The following is a 23,555-nucleotide window of genomic DNA, read 5'->3' as shown; positions in this document are numbered from 1 at the left end:
CTGTGCTTTCCTTCATTGTAGCCATAGTCTGTCGAGTACTCCGGCTCCGGCTCAATGGCGTATCCTTTGCTTTTGATCATAGTATTTGGCTTTCTTGCAGCTAAGGTGAACTCGGACACTTACTCCAGCAATGTTTCGTCGAGAAGGGTGACAACTTCATCCAAGACCGGACATGTTTCTTCGGAGACGGCGACTGCCTCTACTGAAAGCCAAGCATTCAGGGCCACGAATTCGTCCTCCTACGCACTTTCTAAAGCGGCAGAATCTTCCGTTCCGGCGACGACTCCCTCTTCTCTGACTCCGATACCTACTTCTCAGGCGACGAGTGCCCCCTTTGACTTCATCAGTACTTCGAGTATCATTTCCAAAACCACTCGCAGCAGTAGTTTGAACATCACACCTGAGATCGATCTGGTTGTCACGTTAGTAACCTACCTGGAGCTATACAAGTGTCGCACATACTAAAAGTCATCCGAAATAGACCTCCAATCATCTTCCGTCCTGAGGGAGACGGCACATACACCATCGGGCTAACGCAATATGGTGCTACTACCCTGGCTCCCCTTTTCCTCGATCAGAGATGTGCAAATCTCCAGGGGCAGCGACACAAGAAGAGAAGCCTGGCGGACTGTAGCAGCACGGGATGTATTCTGACCAACGCTAAGTTAGCCATGAAAAGCGCATTTCAGGTGGAACGATGGGAGTCCAGCTGGCTTTATGTTGACAGTTCGCCGTTCGTTGTTCCACCTAGTCTCGAAGAGCCATTCCTGGAATTGGGAGATTACTTCAAGCAGCAGAACTACCAACAGTATTTTGAATACGGTTCTGGGGGTTATTTAAGCCAACAACAACAGATGAACAACACCATCTTCACCTTGCTCGCTCTAGAGCTTAGAACGCAAGAAAATCCTGGTGCTACGCTGACTCCTGAAACTGGAAAACTGCCTGATCTCTCCTGCGCCCCTGACCCGGTTACCACTGCATCGACAGCATCATCGACTGCTTCCGAAAAAAGCTGTCCTACTTTGGAGTTCACTTTCACCTCCCCTACATATGAGGTTATGACCATGGTGTGTACACCCTTTGCACTTCTAGCAGCGACGGACTGATGCGGGCATAGGCTATCAATGGCAATGATAAAAGGTGTTATCCAACAGCTGGACCGGAAGCCACCATAGCGCCAGGATATTGTGATCCGGTGAGTGGAGAGAAACAGACCAATCACAGGTAAACTAACCACCTAATTTATCCCAGAAAGGACCGTTGGCAGGGTGTCCCCAGTCGGGATGGACGCCGGATTCAGCAGTGGATTACGTTAATAATCCTAAAATTTGGGAACAAGAGTTCGCTGTGCTTTGGTCTATATTTGCGCAAATGGAGAACCCCAGCAAGACGCAGAGCGCAGCTCCCGGCCCCACCACCTCTCAACCTCCGAACCAAGGCATCCTTATTGCTTACGCAGTCCAGTCTTCCGGACGACAGTCTACCTAATTATCAGGCCACTTCTTTCGATCCCAGCAAATCGACGATTGGGGATCCATGCACGAACAAGCCGGTTGGCTCGTCGAAGGCTATCACACTGAAAGTGATCAAAAACTACATCAACTTGCCTGCAAACATGGATATTACCTATAACAGTAAAGCTTACACTTTCAGTGCTAACAAATGGGACCTGGCTGGGGGATTATTACTCAAGAACTCGAGCGGCACCGTTGTCTCGAAGTGCAAAAGGCTTTCGTCATCGGAGCCGTCCCAACCCTGTGGGGCGACAGCGCAAATCATTGAGACGCCGTGGGCAACGTGTACATGGTACGACGGCGGAGGCCCGGCTGTGGTCTCCGCTACCGCGGTCGCTCAAGCAGGGCACGGTCTCGGTTGTAAAGAAGGACTCTATTCCGATAAACCCACTTGTGAGAACAATTGTGCTGGTGGTGAATGTACCTATGAATATAACCAGCTCGGTACTAGCTCGTCTGGCCAAACTGATTACCAGTGCACGAGTTGTTTGCAATAGCTAGCTTTAGTGTGTAGAGAACTCGAAGAACAGTGTTCTAATAAGGTGCTTCGGTGATAAGCACTGCTGGATTCCCTTTCATAAACATGACGAGAACAATTTCAGCGCTTGGGCGATCAGAATAGCACAAAAGCAAGATCTGGCCGGACAGCCAATAACGGCTCCGGGTACCCCCAATTTAATCCGTATTCAATCTACGTAATCTTAGCCGAGGGATCATCCGCTAAGAAGGCCAAGCTTCTTCTAGTCTCCCGGCTACAACAGCCTTCCTTGCCTCCACACCAAGCCTTTGCCGAAAGCGCCGTGGCACCGCGATATCCTCTTTGACAGCAAGACAGAGAATACTTTGTGTCAATAGTGAAGCCTGATTATTGTAGCTCAAGTCATTCAATGTGCCGTGTTACTTTAGCAATGGGACGACGTGGCCACCAACTTCTGAACCGCCAAGTCCAAACTGTGCGAGAAGTTTGGAGGGCAGTAATGTTTGTTAGACCGCGTGTATCCATGATGATGTAAAGATGACTTTTGGCAATCGGTACCGGCGCAGCGTACCTAAACCTAAAAGTAGGACTGAAGGTGGCATTGGTGAATCGGTGCTATAGACTCGTTGCTGCCACAGGTGGATTGGTCCTTAAGGGCTGTGTCACGAGCTCAAGGAGACAGAATCCTCTTCCTGCGCAAAGCAGCGATCATGGCGGATAATATCGGGCCGGCGCCGGGGTGGGACATCTGATAGACCTGCTTAGAAGGTCGATATAAGATATGAGCGGAAAAGAAGGTCATTGATCCAGTTGATACAAATGTTCTTGACATTAGAATGTGATATTCACAAGAGGCAGCTAAAACAAGTCCTCTTTTTCATAGGTTCACTTGAAGACGACGCGGTCGCAGGTAAGGCGCTGAAACAATGTTTTGCTAAACGACAGTCTCTCGAATCTCGATATCGGTATACACGCGACCGCCTTGAGCGTAAGTCGGCAGAATCCAGCATTACATCATGCTCAGCGGCCCCTTCTCTCCGTTGAGGAGACTTAGAAGCCATGTTCAACATGATATCCACCAACGGTCTTAATCTCGGGTGGTGCGAATGTTTACTCTTCCTCACCCCACTCATGTCTCCCACCCCTGCTGCACTCATGTTTCAGGGAAGCGCGCTTCCCCCAGTGACCACCGCAGGTGTCACTAAAGACTCATCCCCATTAGAAGCCGTTGTTTCAAATACCTCTATCTTCTGTGTCCCACCTGCAGAAAATCCAGATTGGGGATGTCCAATCCGCGCCACAGATTGTGCAGCCGCTCTATCTAGGATGACGAACGAAGTTTGTCACTATGGAGGCCAGTCCTTTATGTTTTGGTCAAGAATGTTCAGGAATTACGCCCCACTCTACATTCCATGGATGTAATCCTACGGCAAGACAACGGGTAAGTGCACACATGCTTTGGACGCGAAGTTTGTCACAGACTCTAGTGGGTGCTTGGTGCAAAATCCGAAGGTATGTCACTCAAGCTCCACATGCAAAAGTATTACATGCACAAAGAGCAGACGTTAGTCTGATAAATAGTCTCATCGATACCAAGTCTTTTGTTCTCCATTATTCACTCACGCTTCATTTCAATGTCTATCCATTCTTCTTAACTCATGCCATGCCCAACCCGTGCAAGCACAAAAGCCGCATTTACTTCCGCGGATGAAAAGCCAAGCGCAAACCCTTCTCATCAAAGCTATAGGAACCCGTACCTAACGTTGGCTCTAGCAGCTTTTTCTGATGGTGAACCGCCCCGTTAATGCGTGCCCAAATCCGATACTCTTGGGTTTCATCGATCGTGTCAGGCCATGGCTCTCCCCACCACTCGAGGTCGAGCTCCAGGATCACTCTCTCGAATCCAGTAAGATTGTCCAAAGCGCGGACGACCTGAAAGGCATCCATTTCGCCGCAGAAGGGGTCACACACAACCGTCACAACGCAATCCTTCCGCTGGATATTTGACCCGTCAAACATGTGTAAGATGGGCAGATCCTCGTCAACGCCGTCAATGAAAAAACCTCGCCCATTGACTCGGAGGATGAGGTTTTTGATGTTCTTGGCTAAAGATTGGCTGAGCGGAGGGTTGATGATATCGTCTCCGAATCCGATGACCAAGCGATAGATGCCGTTCTGGAAGATGAGCTCGCTGGCTTCCTTGTGCGTCTGCTTGGAGGCTCGCACAATCGCTGTCTGGCCACCGACAATGGCGTAGCCATATATCAAGTCTCTCAGCTCTCGGGGGATTTTCAAGAGATTGCCAAGACCTTCAGTGACTTGCACGGCTCCAGGCTTAAGCACGTACTTTTCCGCGGTGATTTGGTCTTTCAATGTTCCGATTATCCAATCACGATCGAGAACGACAGGTTCTTCTGCCGTGGTCTGCAGGGTCTCAGCTTGGTCCAGAACATTGTCGAGCAAGGCGTGAAGCTCTTCCTTAAAGAGTTTGAACTCGAGGATCGTTTGAGGGGAGATTGGGAATTCCATTGATGTAGACACTGGCTCGTTTCTCGAAAGTCTGAAACTGGTCTTGGTGCAGGAGCGTCTGGTGATGTGGGGGATGATGACTTGGAAGTGTATAAAAGATTTCCGCAAGCTGAGCTTATATAGTATCCGGGCAAGTAGGTGTGTCATGATATATAGGTGTATCAAACTCTGAACAAAGAGGTTGAGAAAATGCGTGTTAACAGAGGGGCGCTACCTGACCGTAGATTGTAGTTCGGTACAAAGAGAAGTACATTGTGGGGGACCCTGGAGGTGAATATATATATATAGCGTAGTGAGGAGGTTTCAAAAGGCAGTATGGGAGAATAGTGCAATTGATTTTGGCCGTTGGGCATGCGACGCTGAGGTTTCCTACCTGGGAAGACGGTACTTATGGCGGAAAAACAGACATCTTCATTAGGCAGCCACAAACACAAAGGAAAACAAACGGACAAAGAAAAAGGCATCACTCATTTCTTAGCGAATCTGCAAGACGGATGGGACGAAAAGATTGACGGGCCTCAAACAACTACAGTGCAAGGTATCATAGGTGCCTCACTAAGTTCAATTTATCTTAAGTACCCCTGCCACAAATTGAACAGGATCTTACTTAGACGGGGATTAAAAGCGTTCTTGCGAGGTTGTCTCGTTTGCAGGGAAACACTGCTGGATTTGCGGTCAATGTCTGTGGGTGTGTCCTCGCTAGCCCTGTGCAACATGCACTGCATTGAATACTTTGGGGATCAATTGCTCGCATTCGAAACCTTCGTCTTTGGGTACACCTGCAATTTATTAGATTCAGTGAGATTGGGACTAACACTGAAACTCCATATCGCTGCAAAAGTAATGCCCTCTTTCGATCTCTTCGTCGGCACATCCACGTCTCTTCAGCCATCACCCCAGACCCCTTGGTCCTGTCTGAAGAGCTGAATGCTCAAGTCCCGCGATGCCTTCGCTTGCAGGATATCATCCTCGCACTCAGCACGGTAGTCGTTGAGCAAATGCGCGCTTGTTTGGGTTAGGACCCACCCCTTGGCAAAGCGTTCGTCAACCCTGGCTATCTCCTTTCGGAGGTCGTCTGCCATGGTTTCGTATTCCGCGTCAATGTCGGCCTCCTTTTGACGGAAACATCGAAGGCAAAAGGCTGGAGCTGTGATTTTGATTTCGTGAATTGTAATGAGATCGTGGCAGGGGGTGCCGTTGGAAGAATTGCACACCTGGACAACGTGAAATTTCTTAATGTGTTTGCACCCTTCGTGGACGTAGTCGATTCCTCGGCACATCTTGAATGGTGACTTGGAGGCTGGAACTGGATCTCGTTGGGGTTTCCGGTCGGTTTGGAGGATTCTAGACTGAGGGTGGATGCTGGCAAGTAGTAGTGATTTGGACTGGGGATGTGTAGATTATTGACAGTTGGCTAATTAGTTAGATGATATACGTGTTAAAACTGTTGGCCTTGCTAATGTTTCAAAGAAAAATGGGTGTTATCGGACGATTTTGCTCAATGCAACACTTTCTGCCTTTGTCAACAACACACTACATTCTCTTCAGACATGCGAATGTGCCTGGAGTTCTCTTTCGTTTTCAACCGCTCGTCATCATCGCAGACACAATCAGCGAATCAAAGCCTCGATCCACCACAAGCCTCTCGATATCCACACAGTGTGGCCTGAGCAGCAAGTCAACATGGGGTTGAACCCGGCACAAGGAACTATCACAACGGAACATCTCGAAAAGTCTCCAGATCTCACTAAACCCACTGTCATGGACATACAGAAGATGAACAAAAATGTTCCGTTGCTCTACGGGCTGCCAACGGAGCTCCGATTCATGATCTTCAGAGACTGCATCGCTTCTGGCTATCCTCAGTTCATGAAAGCGTCCCGGGCACTGCGAAATGATGGGCAAACGTTGATCTGCAAAGAGGGAATTTATCGGATGCGTTTCGGAGCTGGGGACGACAACAATGGCCAGCGCCCGACTCATGACGTTGCGAAGGCAATTCGAAATCTCGACATCACAATCGATCTGAGGAGGGTCATTGGTCTGGATCCGATTCTGATCCGCTCCGTGCCGTTCGCAGGTTCACAGATTCTCCGTGGGCATTGCAAAGTCGTTCTCCGTGTAAAATGTACTATGGATGTCTTGGTCAAGCTTGAATTAATCCCACTCGTGTCAAGCTTCGGGGGTTTTGAGAAAGTAGCCTTGTGGATCGAGATTGATGCAATGAAGGACCACAGCCTTTATCCGTGTTGTTGTGATGCTGGGTGGATGCTCGTGTTGTTTGAGTCACGGTTGGGGAAGGCAGAATTAGTCAAGGTAAAGGATGGCTTTTGTATGATATTCTACCCGAGAGGGCACGCAGAGGCAGCCGCAAGGAGATTGGAAGGATAGCCATTACTCTGGGTATAGGGGCTGGAAATATCAGGTTTCTGTTTTCAGAAAGTGTCGATATGACAACACATCCCAATTCTTCCTTCATGAACTGGCTTTAATTATCATCCGTCTACCATCACATACTTTCAGCACCAACATCAGATCGTGGACAATATACAAAACTTCGGCATCAGACTCAACACGAAAGGCCACTCTTCGTCGAAAAGTCGAAGGGATATCCGAAGGCCTTTCCATACCTTGATATATTTACCAGTTCCCTTGTTCCACGTGGAATCTGCAACATCGTATTCGAAGGCATTCCTTACATTGGCTCAGTAATGCTTTGATGTATGGTTCATTCTCTAAGGAGGCTCACCGAATTCAACACCGTGGTCTGTCGAATCAAGGCGCTGCGGTTCAGGGGCACTCAATGAAATGTTTGTCCGAGTATCCCGTGAGGTTCAGAGATAGGACTTTCGCTGTAGCGCAAGAGCATCTGGAGCCGCATCTAGGGAAAGGCGACATCGAATCGGTAATGGATGGGCAACGTCTGGGATTCCATCCACGAAATGCGGAGGAGTGAATGCGACGTGGTTAGTGTGAATCTTGATAGAGAGTGCTTCGACCATTGATCGAGGTCAACTTGTAGACCTCTGGCTTGTAAAACATATCTATCTGAGTGTGAGAAGAGCGTGTAGGTCGCTTTAGTGACATAGCTTTCACATTAGTAGACGGTGAGGCAAGGAAGATGACAAAATTGACACCAAAAGTCCCATTCCAATGATTTACTCGTCCACTGTTGTAGAACTGATGCTTCCTTCATTGAAGACTGGCGACTGTGATCAAATATAGACTTTGATGCAAGCATCACTAGGCTGGCGATTCATGAATCATTGATGACAGTGTAGCTTCTGATCAAGATTGAGTGGTTAAACTCTTAGCTAAAAATTTCCTCTGACCTTGATGAAAAGGGACAGTGACTGATTGTAGATTGTCCCACAATTTACTCCGTATGGTCTCCCCATAGTACCCCTGTGTTGCTTGGGACTTCACATTGATTCATTGAGTGCCGGAGATTAATCTATTGCTGTCAGTCGTGAGCCACAGAACTGGTTGAAATCTAGAATCGACTCAATTTACTTCGCATCTGCAGTCCGCTTTCTAGTCGTTGTACTGTTTTTGAGCGTGTTTTGATAGTGCAGAGCTTTTTCTGGTGGCTGATTGGATTTAGGGGATACACCCGTCTATCAGACAGTCGACTAGCAAGCGATAAGTGCTCAGTTATGGCGACGTGTGGACTAGCACCAAGGGACTACCTCCGCGTTTTTTTGTTATGTGGACACTCAACACTTACGACTAGTGGTCGCTAACACAGAGTTTCTTACCTATAAAATCAGATCAACCAGCTCGATCCTTCTTCCTTCTACCTACCTCCGCTACCTACGTCCCATACAGCACAAACGTAGCGGAAACCCTCGAGTCAGTCAATTTCAGATCACTCGAACTAAATCCTACTTTCACAGGTTCAGCCCACCGCCAGCATGAACCCCATCAAGTTTCCCGGATCTAAGACGATTGATTCCTTCAAGGGAGAGCTAAACCTTTTAATCACCAACATTATTGCGAAATTCAAGACTCACACAAAATTGGAGATTTGGTAGTGGTCAGTCGCGAGGACATTCTCCATTACCTAGGACAGCAAATGATAACAGAAACATCTTTGCTGGAGCCGGATACCATCGACTTCGCTGCCGGGCTCGGCCCAATGTTTCTCAAACTGCCCCGGGAGATACGCGATATAATCTTTGGGCGACTGCTTGCTTCCGGCCACACGGAGTTTCTGAGAGCCTCCAAGATCTTGAGCAAGGAAGGAACGAGCCTGATATCCAAGCATGGCATTTATCGCATCAACATCGCCTTTGGCAGCAAAGCCAACTGCCCCAAGGTCTCCCAGCCAGTGGCGGATACGGTCCAGAACCTGCACCTTCGTGTGAACACGAGGGATTATCCATTCTTTGGTCTCGGCACATTCCCGGAGAAGAGAATTGTGGAGATGTTCGGCAACCGATACCTCTGTCGCAAGTCTTGCAGCGTATCTTTGGAGATTCGCTATTCCACTGAGTCTATGATTCCGCTCGACGTGCTTAACTTCTTGGGAACGGTTGGGGAATTTGAGGACGTGACTTTGAGTATCGAAACCGACTGGTTCGGCGGAAGCCCTTTCCCAGATCGCCTGTTCGAATGGCAGATGCGTTTGATGGATACAGCTAGACATGAGAGCTTCGACGACGCCCGTGAGTGTTTAGAGCCGGTCTTGGGCACTGCATATCGGGTAGAGCAGAATGAGGGTGTTCAGTTGGTCTTCCATCCACACTATTCGGGTCAGGGCAAGGTGAGGGTATCTCGGGCGAAAAGAGATGCATGTGGGAAGAGTGGAAGGAGAAAGAGAGTTGGGTTGCCATGAACTGTAACAAGGTTGCCTTGGATGCAGACCCGAGCTCACACCTAGGGTTCCTGTCAGTCAGAGTGCCTTAGCAAACCAAATCCATTCACTGAATCGATCCCAATAGTTGCTTGATACCAAGTTTTCAATAATTAGAGCGCCAGTGGCGGCGATGCAGTTTCCCGTAAAACGTCAAGGGAGTTGCCTGAGTATTCTGTTGCAGCCGTTAATGAGACAAGGGTATTGTCTCATTGAGTGCCTTGCTATTCTGTTGCAGCCGTTAATGAGATAAGGGTATTGTCTTATTGAGTGCCTTGCTAGACACGGTAGTAGTCAGATTCGTTCAATGGCCGGATAGCCTCCCACAATGGCAGAATCTTTAGTCTCACGCATCGTAATGTTCTCATCGTATCTCAGTACCTGATTTCTGCAAAGTGTGGGTGCTTTGAGGACATGGAAGCGTGTGAAAAGCCAACTGATTACTATGCTAGTAAGTATATCGCTGAGCAATCACAGTGAACCAGAGAATCTACCTGGATCCATATCAGCATTTTGCAATCGGATTCGACCTTCATTTATGGTCCAATCCGCCTCATCGGTTGCGGACAATCAAATCTCTTATCGCTCAGCCGGCTCAAGCTCAAGACCGTCCTCAAGCGTCGTACACACTCGGCCAGAGTCTAAGACGATGCTCATCGACACTCTTGTTGGACTCAGCGGGTCCAAGCGTCACTGCGAAAAACTCGGATATCCTCTCATAATGCCCCAGAGAGATGCTATGCGGTAGACCGTTCTCATACTTCACCGAGTCACGTCTAAGCCCCGTCAGTAGGTGAGGATCGTGGTTCTGTTGCTCGAGCTTCAGCGTCAAGATTTTAAATTTGATCAAATCTTCCATCACCTGGTAGATTCTGTTCTCATCCAATCGGGGTGGGAGATCCTCGGAAACGGGGAGTTTGATAACGATTTTGCACGACTTTTGTATAATTCTGTCGCCACCAAACAATTCGATGAGCTTCATGTTTATGGAAAAACCCTTGAGAATGGACCATGTTGAGGCGCAGGTCGAGGTGTTGGATGTAGTCTGGAGGGGTCAGGGTGAAAAGGCCACACAACGTGACACTACCCGTGAGAGCGAGGGTCACTCGACTTAGCATAGTGGGACATGGTTCGTTGACTCGAAGGATCGCGACTTCGGAGAGAAGCGGAAATGCCTCCTGATTGACGAGCTTGGAGATTCTCAAGATGCCGAGATCTCCAGCTTCGATGAGATGTTCGTAGATCATCAAACGGAGTTCAACGAGCATTTCAAGGAGGGGAAATGTTTTCTGCAGTGAAATTCAGCGGATTCTGGGGTCTTTTTGCTGAGGGACGATCATTGTTAGATCTGGAGCAATCCCGTTGCCAAACACGCTATGTACTGGGGAAGCATATCGGGGTGTTGCTGTCCAGTTCTTGCCCAGTGCTTCGATTATCTTTTTCTAATTATTTTTTTGGGGGTTTGGGGAAGGGAAAAGAGAGAAGAGAGGGAAGAAGGAAAGAAAAAAAGGAGAAAGGGGTGGGGGTGGGTTTGGTTTTTTTTTTTTTTGTTTTTTGGTTGTTGTTTTTTTTTTTTTTTTTTTTTTTTTTTTTTTTTTATTTTTTTTTTTTTATTTGGGGGAGGGGAGGGGATGTGTTTTTTTTTTTTTTTTTTTTTTTTTTTTTTTTTTTTTTTTTTTTTTTTTTTTTTTTTTTTTTTTTTTTTTTTTTTTTTTTTTTTTTTTTTTTTTTTTTTTATTTATTTAAAATTATTTTTTTTTTAAAAAAAATAAAAAAAAATTAAATAAAATAAAAATAATTTTTTTTATATTTTATATTTTAAAATTTTTTTTTTTTTATTTTTTTTAAAAAAAAATTAAAAAATAATATTCCCCTATTTTAAAATTAAAAAAAAATTTTTAACCGCAAAAAAAAGGTAAAAAAAATTTTAAAAACAAAAAAGCTAAAAGAGCTATTAAGACTAAAATATCTCCCCCTTATAAGAAGATTCTCATATACGAAATGTTATCGAGTATTATAAGCCCGAACTAGATCGATAAAACGCCCTTATTTACTATTAAAGTAGATCTTTAAGAACTAATAGCTTAGCTATCTAAAATTTAAGAGAAGCGAAATTAACGCTATTATTACGAGAGTCGAATATATAAGCTATATCGCTATTACTACCGCTATAGTCGTAGTTATTATTATTATTACTTAAATATATCAAATTTAGATTTATTTAACTTTAAATCGAATTAAGAGAAAAGAAGAGAGGTATTTTTTCGTTATTAAAAAGATAAAAACCCTTTTTTTAGTATTGCTAAAAGATTTCGAAGTATAAATATTAAATACTTTAAGTACATCTGCAAATCTGAAAAGTTTCTACTAAATTTCAAATTGCTGATCTTGCGAATAGGGCTGAAATTAAGAATTCCGCCGATTCAGCAACTATCTCAAAAATCAGCCAAAATTCTATCGGTTTTATTGGAATTGTTGAAATTCTTGGCCCCCAAGCTTCCCAGCCTTCCCAGCCACCTTATTAAATCAGCCACCTAAATTTATCCTATATATAGAATCTCGTCTCAGAGTGCTTCTGGAGTAATCAATTTATTCTTCTTGAATATTTCAATAGGTTATAAGCCCGGTTCCGACGCTTTTATAACGCTACTATATATATTATCGTTATTATATATTATATACCTTTATAAACCCTAGCTCTAATCTCTATTAATTTCAAATACCTATTATATTAGTATTAGCATCAGCACTAGCATTAATTATAGCCTAACGAGTTACCTTAAATCTATTCTTTAAGTTATCTATTCGTTAACTTACTAAGATAAACTACTTAAAGTAGCTTATTAACGTACGTGTCTTATTACGTAAATAAAAGTTATAGAAGTATACTTAAGAGACCCCTTTCGAAATATTAATCGTTACAGCCTTAGCTAAATAAAGAGGATTTTTCTAAAGAGATTATTAATACGATAATATTTACTATTAGTAGCTCTATTAAGTAATGACTTATAGCTAATAAATTTAATTATAACTTTAAAATAATATCTTATCTCGCGGATCTCTATCGTTCTATCGGGGATAACGAATTTATACGTTTTATCGTATAATACTATACTATTAAATATAACAAATTCGACTTCGTAATCGACTATATCACTTATATTAAGTTACTCGAAGAGCGTATTATAGCTATTAACGTCAAACTTACACCCGATAAATAAACGATTCTTTATCTATCGATATTCTCTTCTCAATTATCTCTAATACTTAATTAAAATCTAGGCTATTACCTTCGATATAACGGCTTATAAAACGATAAATATACTTCTAAAAGAGAAGAGAAAGGGGAAAAGCTAAAGCTTACGAAGGCGGAGGAGATAGTTAATATATTTATAAATACGGGGGTTATAAGTGAGAGTGATAATTAAAAAAGTTATAAGATGTATAGCAAGATATATAGACTAGTGTGTTATATCGAGTATCCGAAATTGACTTTAGAGTGATATCACGAGATGACAAGAGGTACAAAGCGGAAGTGTATCGAGAACGAGGCCACTGTAGCGATTACGTTTTCTTTTTAAACACTAGACGATGTGGAGCCTGGAGGCTTATAAACACTAGACGATGTGAATATCAGAACGGTGTAGAGCCTGGAGGGCTTGCGAACATCAGACGGTGTGAACACCAGGACGGTGTGGGGCCTGGAGGGCCTGTGACGCTGCAGGGGCGATGAGATGTTTGTATAGTTACATATTTTTTGTTGATGGGCTGGTACGCTTGGCTGCAGGGGCGTATTGGAATTGTTGGAATTCTTGGCCCCCAAGCTTCCCAGCCTTCCCAGCCACCTTGTTGGACCAGCCACCTAAATTTGTCCTGTATATATAGAACCCCGTCCCAGAGTGCTTCTGAAGTAATCAATCCATCCTTCTTGAATATTTCAACAGATTTAGTAATTATCTTAAAAATTAGTCAAAATTCCGCCGGTTTAATAACTATCTTAATCTTTTTCGCTAGTTCTATTAGTTTAATAGTAATACGTACGAAAAAAGAAAAGTTCTAATAATCGACGTTACGACGGTAAGATTCTACGGCGATAAGTATTAACGTTAACTTAAATTTAACTACGAAATTAGACGATTTAATAAAATTAGTCGCGTAGATAATACTTTAATATAGCGTATAATAATACGTATATTATTAATGATATATATTAATATTATATATATATAGAATAATACTTAGAGTATATTAAAGTATATTACGCAAAATTTTTAAAGTTACTAAAAATTTTTAAAGTTACTAAATTAATAGAACTAGCGAAAAGAGTTAAGATAGTTACTAAATCGGTGAAAAGGATTAAATATAGATAAAGTCTACTAAATAGACTAAATCGTACTAAATCGTACTTATGGTGCGGACCCGACGGAAATCGTACGAAAAGAAACTTTTCAGATTTGTAGATGTAAATCTTCTTCGAGATCTTTAAGACTAAAAATTTCGCTAAATTAACTTATATATATACTATTTCGATTAAAAAGAATAAGAATATTAATAGCTATAATTATATAATATATTACTTTTATATATACTCGATAATCGCTAATTACTTTATATATATAAATATAAAAAAAGACTTAAATAAGGCTCTTTATATATCTACTATTCATCTATTATAACTATTTATTATCTATAGATTTAACTCTATTCTTACTTATTATCTTATCTTTATTATTATATATATTTAGAATAATTAAAATAATCTTAAGATCTAGAAAGTAAATAATTAGAGTTATAAAAATCTTCTTATATTTAAAAGAATTTATATAAGTAATAATAAGTTAAATACTAATATATCTAACTCTAATAAATTCATTATTATTAAAAAAATTAGAATTTATAAAATTTTTAATAAAGATTATTATTTTCGCGAGTGTTATATTTATTTATATATCTATATAATCTATTAATAAAACTATTTATTAAATAAATATTCTAAAATTTTAAATTTAGCTATAAATAGCTTTAATTATTTATTATTAAATAATGATATTATTAAGATAGAATAACTTTTAAAGTACTCGTAGATACTCTAATCGCTATAGTATATATTTAAGAAATTTCTATATACGCTATACGACTTATTAAACTTAAATTTATTCTATTAAAAATTATTAATAGTTAATAATTAGTTTAAATAGTTAAATAATTACTTAAATCTAATATTTATTAAGATTATTTCGACTATTCTTCGAAAGGGCGCTAAGATAAATTTTCGAGATTATATTCTAATCTATTATAATTAAAATTATTTATTAATATATTAAATATCTTAAATACTATCGGCGGATTTCTAAAAATAGCTTTAATAGTATCGCTTAATCGAGGTTAATTCTTAAAATAAGCTCTATTACATCTATTCGTTACTCGAATTAATATCGAAATATAATAAAGATTAGAGATAAATTTATAATCTTTTATTTTTATACGGCTACTTAGTTAATAATAATATTTAGATAAAGTAGAGCGTATTAGAATATATTATATATAATAATATAGTAGTAGTATTATTATAGAAAGATCTAAAGATTTAATTCGTTAAAAGAGATCTTAGAAACGCTTTTAGATATATATTTATCGCTATATTAAATTAATAATTACTTAATTTTAATTACGATAAACGCTATTAAAAAGAACGATATCTATTATTTAAATTATATATATTATTATTTCTATTCAATTTCTTTATAAAGGCCCTTATTTAAATCTTAATTACGATTTTTCTATAAAAAATAATATTCTACTATTTAGATAATTTCTTTATAATTCTTTTATTAAGTAATAATATAATTATATATACTTAATAGTTTAATTAGCTATATAATAAATTAAATCTTCGAATTAATTATATAAAGAATATTATAGATTTTATAATTAAATTTCTAGAAATTAAATTTAATAGTATTTATATAAAAGCGAGACTTTCTTTAAATAAGCTAATTAAAATAAGAATTATAATTAAAAATCTTTTAAAAAGAGTAATTATCTTATATTAGAAGCTCGAGTTAATAATTAACTTTCTCTCTTTTATTATTAAAATTATAATTTTAAAAAAAATTTAAACTTTTTTTTTAATATTCTTCGAAGATTTATAATAATTATATAAATTATAAATAATATAAGAATAAACTTATTATAATAAAATATTTTTTTAAAGTATTAAAATAGCGTCGCCTTAATATATTATATCGATAGTCGAGTTATATAATATATATAAATTAATATATCTAGAAAATTTAATATAGAAGACTATATTCTCGACTATTTCGATTATATTTAATCGATTTAATTTAAAAACGTTTTTAATATTAAAATAATTATATATTACTATTTTAAAGATATATAATTTAAAGAAATAAAGATCGTTTATTATATAATAAAGCTATAATTATATTAGTTATAAGAATCTCGCTTAATTCTCTACTACGATAACGATATATATATTAATAAATTATATAAATTCTCTATATATAGACTAATTATAGCTTTATTACGCGATATAACTATATTAATAATTACTTATAATATTATAATAATATTTATTTAGATATTTATAAAGACTAATTAGCTAATTAATAATCTATTATATTTTTAATATTAAAAAATTATTAATATATATCTATAGCTAAGAGATCTTATATCTCCGCTAAAATAGAGTAAGATCTATTAGAATATTAATATAATTAGATTATACTATTTTAAGAGATTATATAACTTCTCTAATAAGAACTATAAGAGTAAAAGTACTCGAAGCGAATTAATAGACTCGCTTACGTCGCTTACTAGACTATAAGCTATATAGCTAAGATAAGTATTTAATATACTTAATAAAGTCTTAAATACTTACGAGTTCTCTTTTCTCTTCTTTTTTCTTTAGTTATTAATTTAACTAGTAACTAATCTATCTATTCTATTAACTATATATTTAGATCTTATAATTATATAACTACTACGTAGTTTTATTAAAAGAGATCTTATTATTTTATAATTCTAATAACTTTATTTATATAAAGCTATCTAATTTAATTATAATAAATAACTTATAAGCTAGTTCTATTAATTTACGAAGTAAAAATATCTTATTACGATTTACTAACGACGTTTTTAACTTAATAAATAACTTTTATTAAAATATATCTATTATATAATTAAGCGATTATAATATTAATTCTAATATCGATAGAAATTCTAATAATACTATTAACGGAAATAATAATCGTCGAAGCGTTATATCTAATAATTATCTATTTATAAATAAAAATCTTTATCTTATAGACTTAATTTAAATTTAACGTTATTAATTTCTAAAGCTTAATATTAAGAAGTAGCTAATTATTAAAAAATTTAAATTAATTAAAATATAGAATATATAAGAATATCGTCGCGAGTATAGCGATAATTATTATTATAATTCGAGTTATAAGAAGATAAGTATTATTAAAATATCTAATATATAATATCTTAATAATTATAGCTTAATAATTATATTTCTTTAAAATTACGATAATTTTATCGCCTTAACGTCTTATATTAATTTTTATATAAATAAAAAAAAGACTTACTAGTTTTAGCTCTCTTAATAAATACTAAAAAATAAATCTAGAGAAATATTAGAGATACGATATTATATAATATTAAAAAATCTATCTAAAAGAAATATAAGAAATAGTATTTAAATTAAGTTTATAATTTAATCGTTAAGTCTTATAATATAAGTCGCTAGTTAATTAAAGTAATAATAAGAGATATATAGTTAATAATTAGCTTTAATAACTATTTTATTATACTCTAATCGTAATAAGATCGCTATATAATTAATCTAGAATATATAAAAGACTTATAAGATAAGATAATAGAGAAAATTTCTCTAAAAGTTATAAAGAAGGCTACTTAATTTATTATCTATACTATACTACTATAATAATATTAAAATATAAAATAAAGACTATAAAAAATGAAAGAGCTTTCTACTCTAGATAAGACTCGCTTTAATAATAAAATAAGTAATTAAAGAAGTAATAATTAATAATATACTAAGTCTAAAGAATAGTATACGAAAAATTAATAAGATTAAAAAAAGAATTCGTTCTTATCGATATCGTAAAATTAAAAGTCTAAGCGAATTAAACTCGAAGATAATAACTCTTATATTAAGTATAAAACGCTTTTTATTAAGATATAATACTATAATTATAAATAATTAAGATATTATAAGAATTCTTCTAAATATTTAAACTACGTTATAAATAATAAAGTATATAATTATAGATTAAATAAGAGAAAAGATAAAGTCTAATACTTATCGCTATAGTATTAAATATATTATTAATTAAGTAATAATCTTACTCTCTATTATTAAGAAATAAGATTATTATATTAAATAAAAAGCGTAAGATAATTATTTTAATAGATATCGATAGCGAGAAAATCTTTATATTATAATCTTTTATTAAAGAGATATAGATTTTTAAATCTAAATACGCGCTAATAATAATACGTATTATTAATAATTATTAAATATTCTTATATAAGAAGTATAATCTAATCTTTAATCTCGCGAATAATCGAGGAAAAAAGTAAGAGTAAATCTTAAAGGCGTATATTATAAATATACGAGGATATAATCTTATTCTTAATTTTTCTTAAATCTATAATATCGATTTAAATATTTATTAATACGAGTAATTCTAGATCTATTATAATTTTTCTATAAGTAATAAGATATAAGTAGATATCGTAATAATAGATATAAAGTAATTTACGTTATTAGCTAATATAGTAATTATATATAATCTAAAATAAGCGTTTATTATATTTTTATATTAGATTTTATTTAAAAGTAATAAAGATAATTATAATAAAGCTATACGATATAATATTACGTAGTTAGATAATTCTAATATATCTAAATAACTTAAAGATTTATTAAAAGTCTTTTTAGAAGAGCTATCTAATAATCTTAATATATATAATTAAATTAAATATTTAATCGATTTACTATCTAGAAAGCTATTTAAAAATAATTTAATTTATAATATATCGTATAATAAATTTATAGCGATTAAGAATTATTTAGATATTACGCTTAAGAGAAAGTAAATTTAATTTTTAATTAATTAAATTAGTTTATTAATATTATTTATTAAGAAATTAAATAACTCGCTATAATTATATATTAATTATTAAAAACTTAATAAGATAATTATTAAGAATAATTACTTATTATCGCTACTCTTAGAGATTTTAAAGAGATTTATATATATAAAGCACTTTATTAAGATTAATATTTATAATATATATTATTAAATATAAGTATAAAAAGAAGATAAATAAAAAATTATTTTTCGAACTCGCTATAGCTAGTTCGAGTATTAAGTAATATCTTTTAACCTCGTAAATACTTTTATAATCTTTTAAGCTTATATAAATAAAGTACTTAAATTATATATTAATATCTTCTATATAATATACTTAAATAATATATTAATCTATTTCGAAATAAAAGAGTTATATTAGAAGTATATATATAAAGTATTATATATATTATTAAAGTATTAACTCTATATAAAGTTATCGAAATATACTTTTAATTATAATAAAATTATTTTTCTAAGATTCTTAATAAATTAATATAATATTTAAATAAAGTTATTACGTATTAAGGCTATTACTAAATAATTAGAATTAGAATTTATTAAGAATATCTTAGTCTTTCTAGAGTTCGCAGATTTCTATTAATAATTTATATAAGACTTTTCGTAGATAGCTATATCTTTAACGAACTTAATTTAAAAAATAAAGAAAGATAAAATTAAATTATTCTTCGTATTTAATAAGAAAGTATATAAGACTTTTAAGATATTTAAGCGAGTATTTATTATCGTATTTATACTAGAATATTATAATTAAAAAGTATTACTTATTATAAAGATTAATACTTCTAACGTAGATATAAATAATATACTTAATTAACTAAGCGAGAATAAGTAATAATACTCTATTACTTTTTTTAGCTATAAATTTAAAAGCGTTAAGTCTCGCTAAGATATATATAATAAGAAGCTCTATATAATTATACTAGGCTTTAAGAATTAAAGATATTATTTATAAGATAGTAAGTACTTTATTTATATAATCTTAGATTATAATAATTTACGTTATTTTATAATAATAAAAGAGCTTAATATAAAGTAGATTCGCTAGACTAAGAAATTAGTTATATTTAACTTTATAATTAAATATTATAAAAGAAAATTTAATTCTATAAATATATTATTAAAAAGATTTAATATTATTAAATCGAATAATAGCGAGAATAATAATATTTTTTTTTTTATCTTATAAAATAAGCTTCGCAATTAGAAATATTAATCTAATCTATAAAAAAGTAATAATATATCTACTATAATTAAACTCGTAGTATTAATAAAGTAACTAAATAATATTATTATTATAGATATCTAAATTATTAATTTAGATAAGAGAGTATTTAATAGATAAATATATATTCTAGATATTACGATATTATCTCGATTTCTAATTTATTAGATTTTAAAGTTAAAGAGGTTTTATTTAAAGTTATAAGAATTAATAGTAATATAGCTATTTAAATTATAATATAAAAATACTTTTATTATAAATAAGAAATAGCGCTAAAAATACGCTACTAAATAAGATAAACTTTCGAAATAAAAAATTAATAAGGATAGATTGCTATATTATAACCTCGTAATCTATATTTCTAATAATTCTATTATAAAGAAAGAGATTCTTTATATAAATTATAATAACTCTAATATTAAATACTTTACTTATAAGTATATTAAAAAGAATATTAGATTTAAATACTATTAAATAGATATAATAAGCGATATAATAGAGTATATTCGCACTTATTCTAATTATTAAAGAATATAAGTTTATTATTATAAATCGTATAGCGAGCTAATATTAATCTCTCTAGATAATATAAATTTATTTTATATTATAATACTAAATTTTATTATAAATCTATTATCTATAAGAGATTTATATATTAATAAAATTTACGATATTATCTTAGTCTTAATAAATAAATTAATTAAGTATATAATATATATAGCGATTATTAAGAATTTAAAGATTAATAATCTTACTAATATCTTATAGTAAGAGTTTATATTATTACGCGATATAATACGTAATTTAATTTTAAATCGAGATTCTCTATTTATAAGTAAATTCTAAATAACGCTATATTAATATTTAAGTATAAAGCGTAAATTAAATATTATATTTTATTCTTAAATTAATAATTAGATTAAGAAGTAAAACTAGATATTAAAATACTATTTATAAGTATACTATAATTATAAATAGATTAAATAGTCTAAAATCTTATTAATAACTACGTTTATATATAATAATAGCGTATATATAAGTATTAATAAGATTTCGTAAGATCTATTAATAAGATATATAATAGACTTAAAAAATACTTTTAAGAATAAGATCTTAAGAAAAAAAAATTACTTATTATAGAGCGAGTAGAATAATTATAAGAGATAAGATTATATCTAAAAGAATTATAAAAGCGAGTATTAAAATAATAAGTAAAGTATTATAATAGTAATTATAAAGCTATAATCTTTAAAAAAAAGATAAAGTACTATTATAAAGCTTAAATATATATATCTTATAATTAAAGAAGAAACTTAATTATAGATAATTTAAACTTTTTAAAATATTAAAGAAAATAGATATATAAATTTATAAACTAGATCTCTCTACTAGATATAAAAAAATTTATTCTATATTTTATATATTACTATTAAAGCTATAATACTCGCGTAATAATAATTCGAAGTTATAAATAGTCTTAATTAATAAAGAAGAAGAGTAAAAGATTAATAAGATATTAAATAAAAGAGTTTATAAGGGCGAGACTAAGTATCTTATTAATTAAAAAAACTTTTTATCTTACGAAGCTTTATAAAAATTAATAAAATATCTTAAAAATACTAAAGGCGTAATTAAGGACTTCGAGTAAGTAAAGAAGTTATATAAATTAATATTTAAGATAAAGCTAAAGGTATAATCGTTAAAGGGGATTAAAAAGTAAGAAAAATTATAAAAGTAATAATAATATAAAAGTCTTAAAAGGCGAATAAGTTATAGTTAAAAGGTCTAGCGAAAATAGCTAAAATACCCACAGGCCGAGCCGTCGATTTTAAGGCGCTAAGGCGCTATATATAGTAAGAAAAATAGCTATTAAGATTATATATAAAACTATTACTATTTAATATTAATCTATCTATTATCTTATATTAAAAAGTAATTACTTATTTAAAAGATTTATTAAATAGCGAAAAGACTTAATAGAAGAGATAGTAAGAGAAGTAGCTAGAGAAAGAGCGAAGATAGCGATATTATATCGAAGTTTCTTAACGCGATAAACCGCTATATATATTAACTACGTATTCTAATATATATTAATAAAATTTATATTAATTTAACGATAAAGAATAATATGAATATCCTCGCTAATATAGATTACAACGAAGATATCTTTTTAATAAATAGAAATCGAGTCTATAACGTATATATAACCCCCGTAAAAATATTATCTATATTTATACTAACGCGAGCTAGTAAAAGATATAATATAAATTATATAAGAGTTATATACGAGAGTATATATATAACGATAGTAAAAGGAAATTAGTATATATTAATATAATCTCTTAGTTATCTAATATCTCTTTTATTTATAATTAATATTCGAATAGATAGAGAGAGTAGTAATAAAAGTAGTAATAGAAGTAGCGATAAAAGTAGCGATAGAAGTAGCGATGAGGAGAGCTAATAGTCTTTTTAACTAAATATATCTTTAAAATAAAGATAAATACTTATTAGCTATAGCGAGGAACGTAAGAATAATAATAACTATAAATACTTAGTAACTCGCAGAGTCATAAGAGCGAAGATTTAATATTACTATTAATATATTAATATACTTTTTATACTATTTACGAAGTATTATAAAGTATTCTTCGAGATACTTATTATATATAAAGTTAATCTAAATAATTATAATCTTATTTAACTATTATCTTAATTAATATATATATTATACTATTACGATAATATATAGCTCGCTATTACGATATTATAATAGAAACGAATAAAGATAAGATAATAGATATAAAGAAGAATAGAATACTTACTTATAATAGCGTCGACGTTAATATTATTACTAAGAAGAATAAAAGTTAAATTAAAAATAAATCTTTTATACTTACTAGCGCGACTTTTATAATTATAATAATAGAATTACTATAATTATTAAAGTAATAATAATAATAATAGCGTATAATAATAGTAATAATAGTATATTATAATAAGATAGTAATACGCTTATATTCTATTAATTAAAATAATAATACGTATAGCGATACTATCGCGATTTAGTATATAAATATAATAATATATTTAAGAAGATCTTAGAATAAAAAGTCTAAATACGTTATTATAGTATACGTTAATTTAAATTATATTTAAGCTAATAATAGATAATATATAAGAGACTAATAAGTTTATAAGTATTTAATTATAAAACGTAATAATAATAAGACTTAAAGGCTAAATTTTCTAAGGGGGATATAGTTATAAGAATAAAAGTATTTAAAGCGAATTAATAGGCTCGCTTATATTACTTATTAGACTATAAACTACGTAATTAAAGCGAGTATCTAATATACTTAATAAAGTCTTAAATACTTATAAGTCCCCTTTTTTCTTCTTCTTTCTTTAATTATTAATTTATCTAATAACTAATCTATCTATTCTATTAACTACGTATCTAGATCTTATAATTATATAGCTACTACGCAGTTTTATTAAAAGAAATCTTACTATCTTATAAGAACTTATTATTAAAATTAAAAAGATATATATAACTTTAATAAGATTCTATATAATCTATTATATACTTATAAGAATTTAATCTTTCTTTTTAATAATTATAAATACTCTTATAAATTAAATTATTAATCTAAGTATTTATCGCGTTAAGTTAAAGTTTATAAAGATATATCTTATTAATTTTAAATTAGCTTATATAGATATAGAATTCGATAAT

The 23,555-nt window shown here is 33.1% G+C and overlaps 5 protein-coding genes across 5 annotated transcripts; 3 read left to right on the top strand and 2 right to left on the bottom strand.

Moving 5' to 3' along the window:
* Window positions 1-54: 54 nt before the first annotated feature.
* On the top strand, window positions 55-2,014 carry HO173_000071 (uncharacterized protein; the record flags this gene model as incomplete). The annotated part of the gene is made up of 4 exons (XM_037302022.1): window positions 55-422; window positions 482-1,070; window positions 1,121-1,198; window positions 1,259-2,014. 4 exons carry the CDS (start codon window positions 55-57, stop codon window positions 2,012-2,014), a joined length of 1,791 nt encoding a protein of 596 aa, XP_037170601.1.
* A 1,676-nt stretch (window positions 2,015-3,690) lies between these two features.
* HO173_000070 (uncharacterized protein) lies at window positions 3,691-4,524 on the bottom strand (the record flags this gene model as incomplete). The annotated part of the gene is made up of 1 exon (XM_037302021.1): window positions 3,691-4,524. The coding sequence occupies one exon, from the start codon at window positions 4,522-4,524 to the stop codon at window positions 3,691-3,693; it is 834 nt and encodes a 277-aa protein (XP_037170600.1).
* An 884-nt stretch (window positions 4,525-5,408) lies between these two features.
* On the bottom strand, window positions 5,409-5,804 carry HO173_000069 (uncharacterized protein; the record flags this gene model as incomplete). Its single annotated transcript, XM_037302020.1, has 1 exon — window positions 5,409-5,804. The coding sequence occupies one exon, from the start codon at window positions 5,802-5,804 to the stop codon at window positions 5,409-5,411; it is 396 nt and encodes a 131-aa protein (XP_037170599.1).
* A 403-nt stretch (window positions 5,805-6,207) lies between these two features.
* On the top strand, window positions 6,208-6,915 carry HO173_000068 (uncharacterized protein; the record flags this gene model as incomplete). The annotated part of the gene is made up of 1 exon (XM_037302019.1): window positions 6,208-6,915. One exon carries the CDS (start codon window positions 6,208-6,210, stop codon window positions 6,913-6,915), a length of 708 nt encoding a protein of 235 aa, XP_037170598.1.
* A 1,684-nt stretch (window positions 6,916-8,599) lies between these two features.
* On the top strand, window positions 8,600-9,361 carry HO173_000067 (uncharacterized protein; the record flags this gene model as incomplete). Its single annotated transcript, XM_037302018.1, has 1 exon — window positions 8,600-9,361. One exon carries the CDS (start codon window positions 8,600-8,602, stop codon window positions 9,359-9,361), a length of 762 nt encoding a protein of 253 aa, XP_037170597.1.
* Between the last annotated feature and the right edge of the window lie 14,194 nt (window positions 9,362-23,555).

Source organism: Letharia columbiana (genome assembly GCF_014066305.1).
Source record: "Letharia columbiana isolate WasteWater2 chromosome Unknown Sc0000000_s0, whole genome shotgun sequence".
In the NCBI taxonomy this organism is placed as follows: domain Eukaryota; kingdom Fungi; phylum Ascomycota; class Lecanoromycetes; order Lecanorales; family Parmeliaceae; genus Letharia; species Letharia columbiana.
This window is presented reverse-complemented; position numbering and strand designations above follow the sequence as displayed.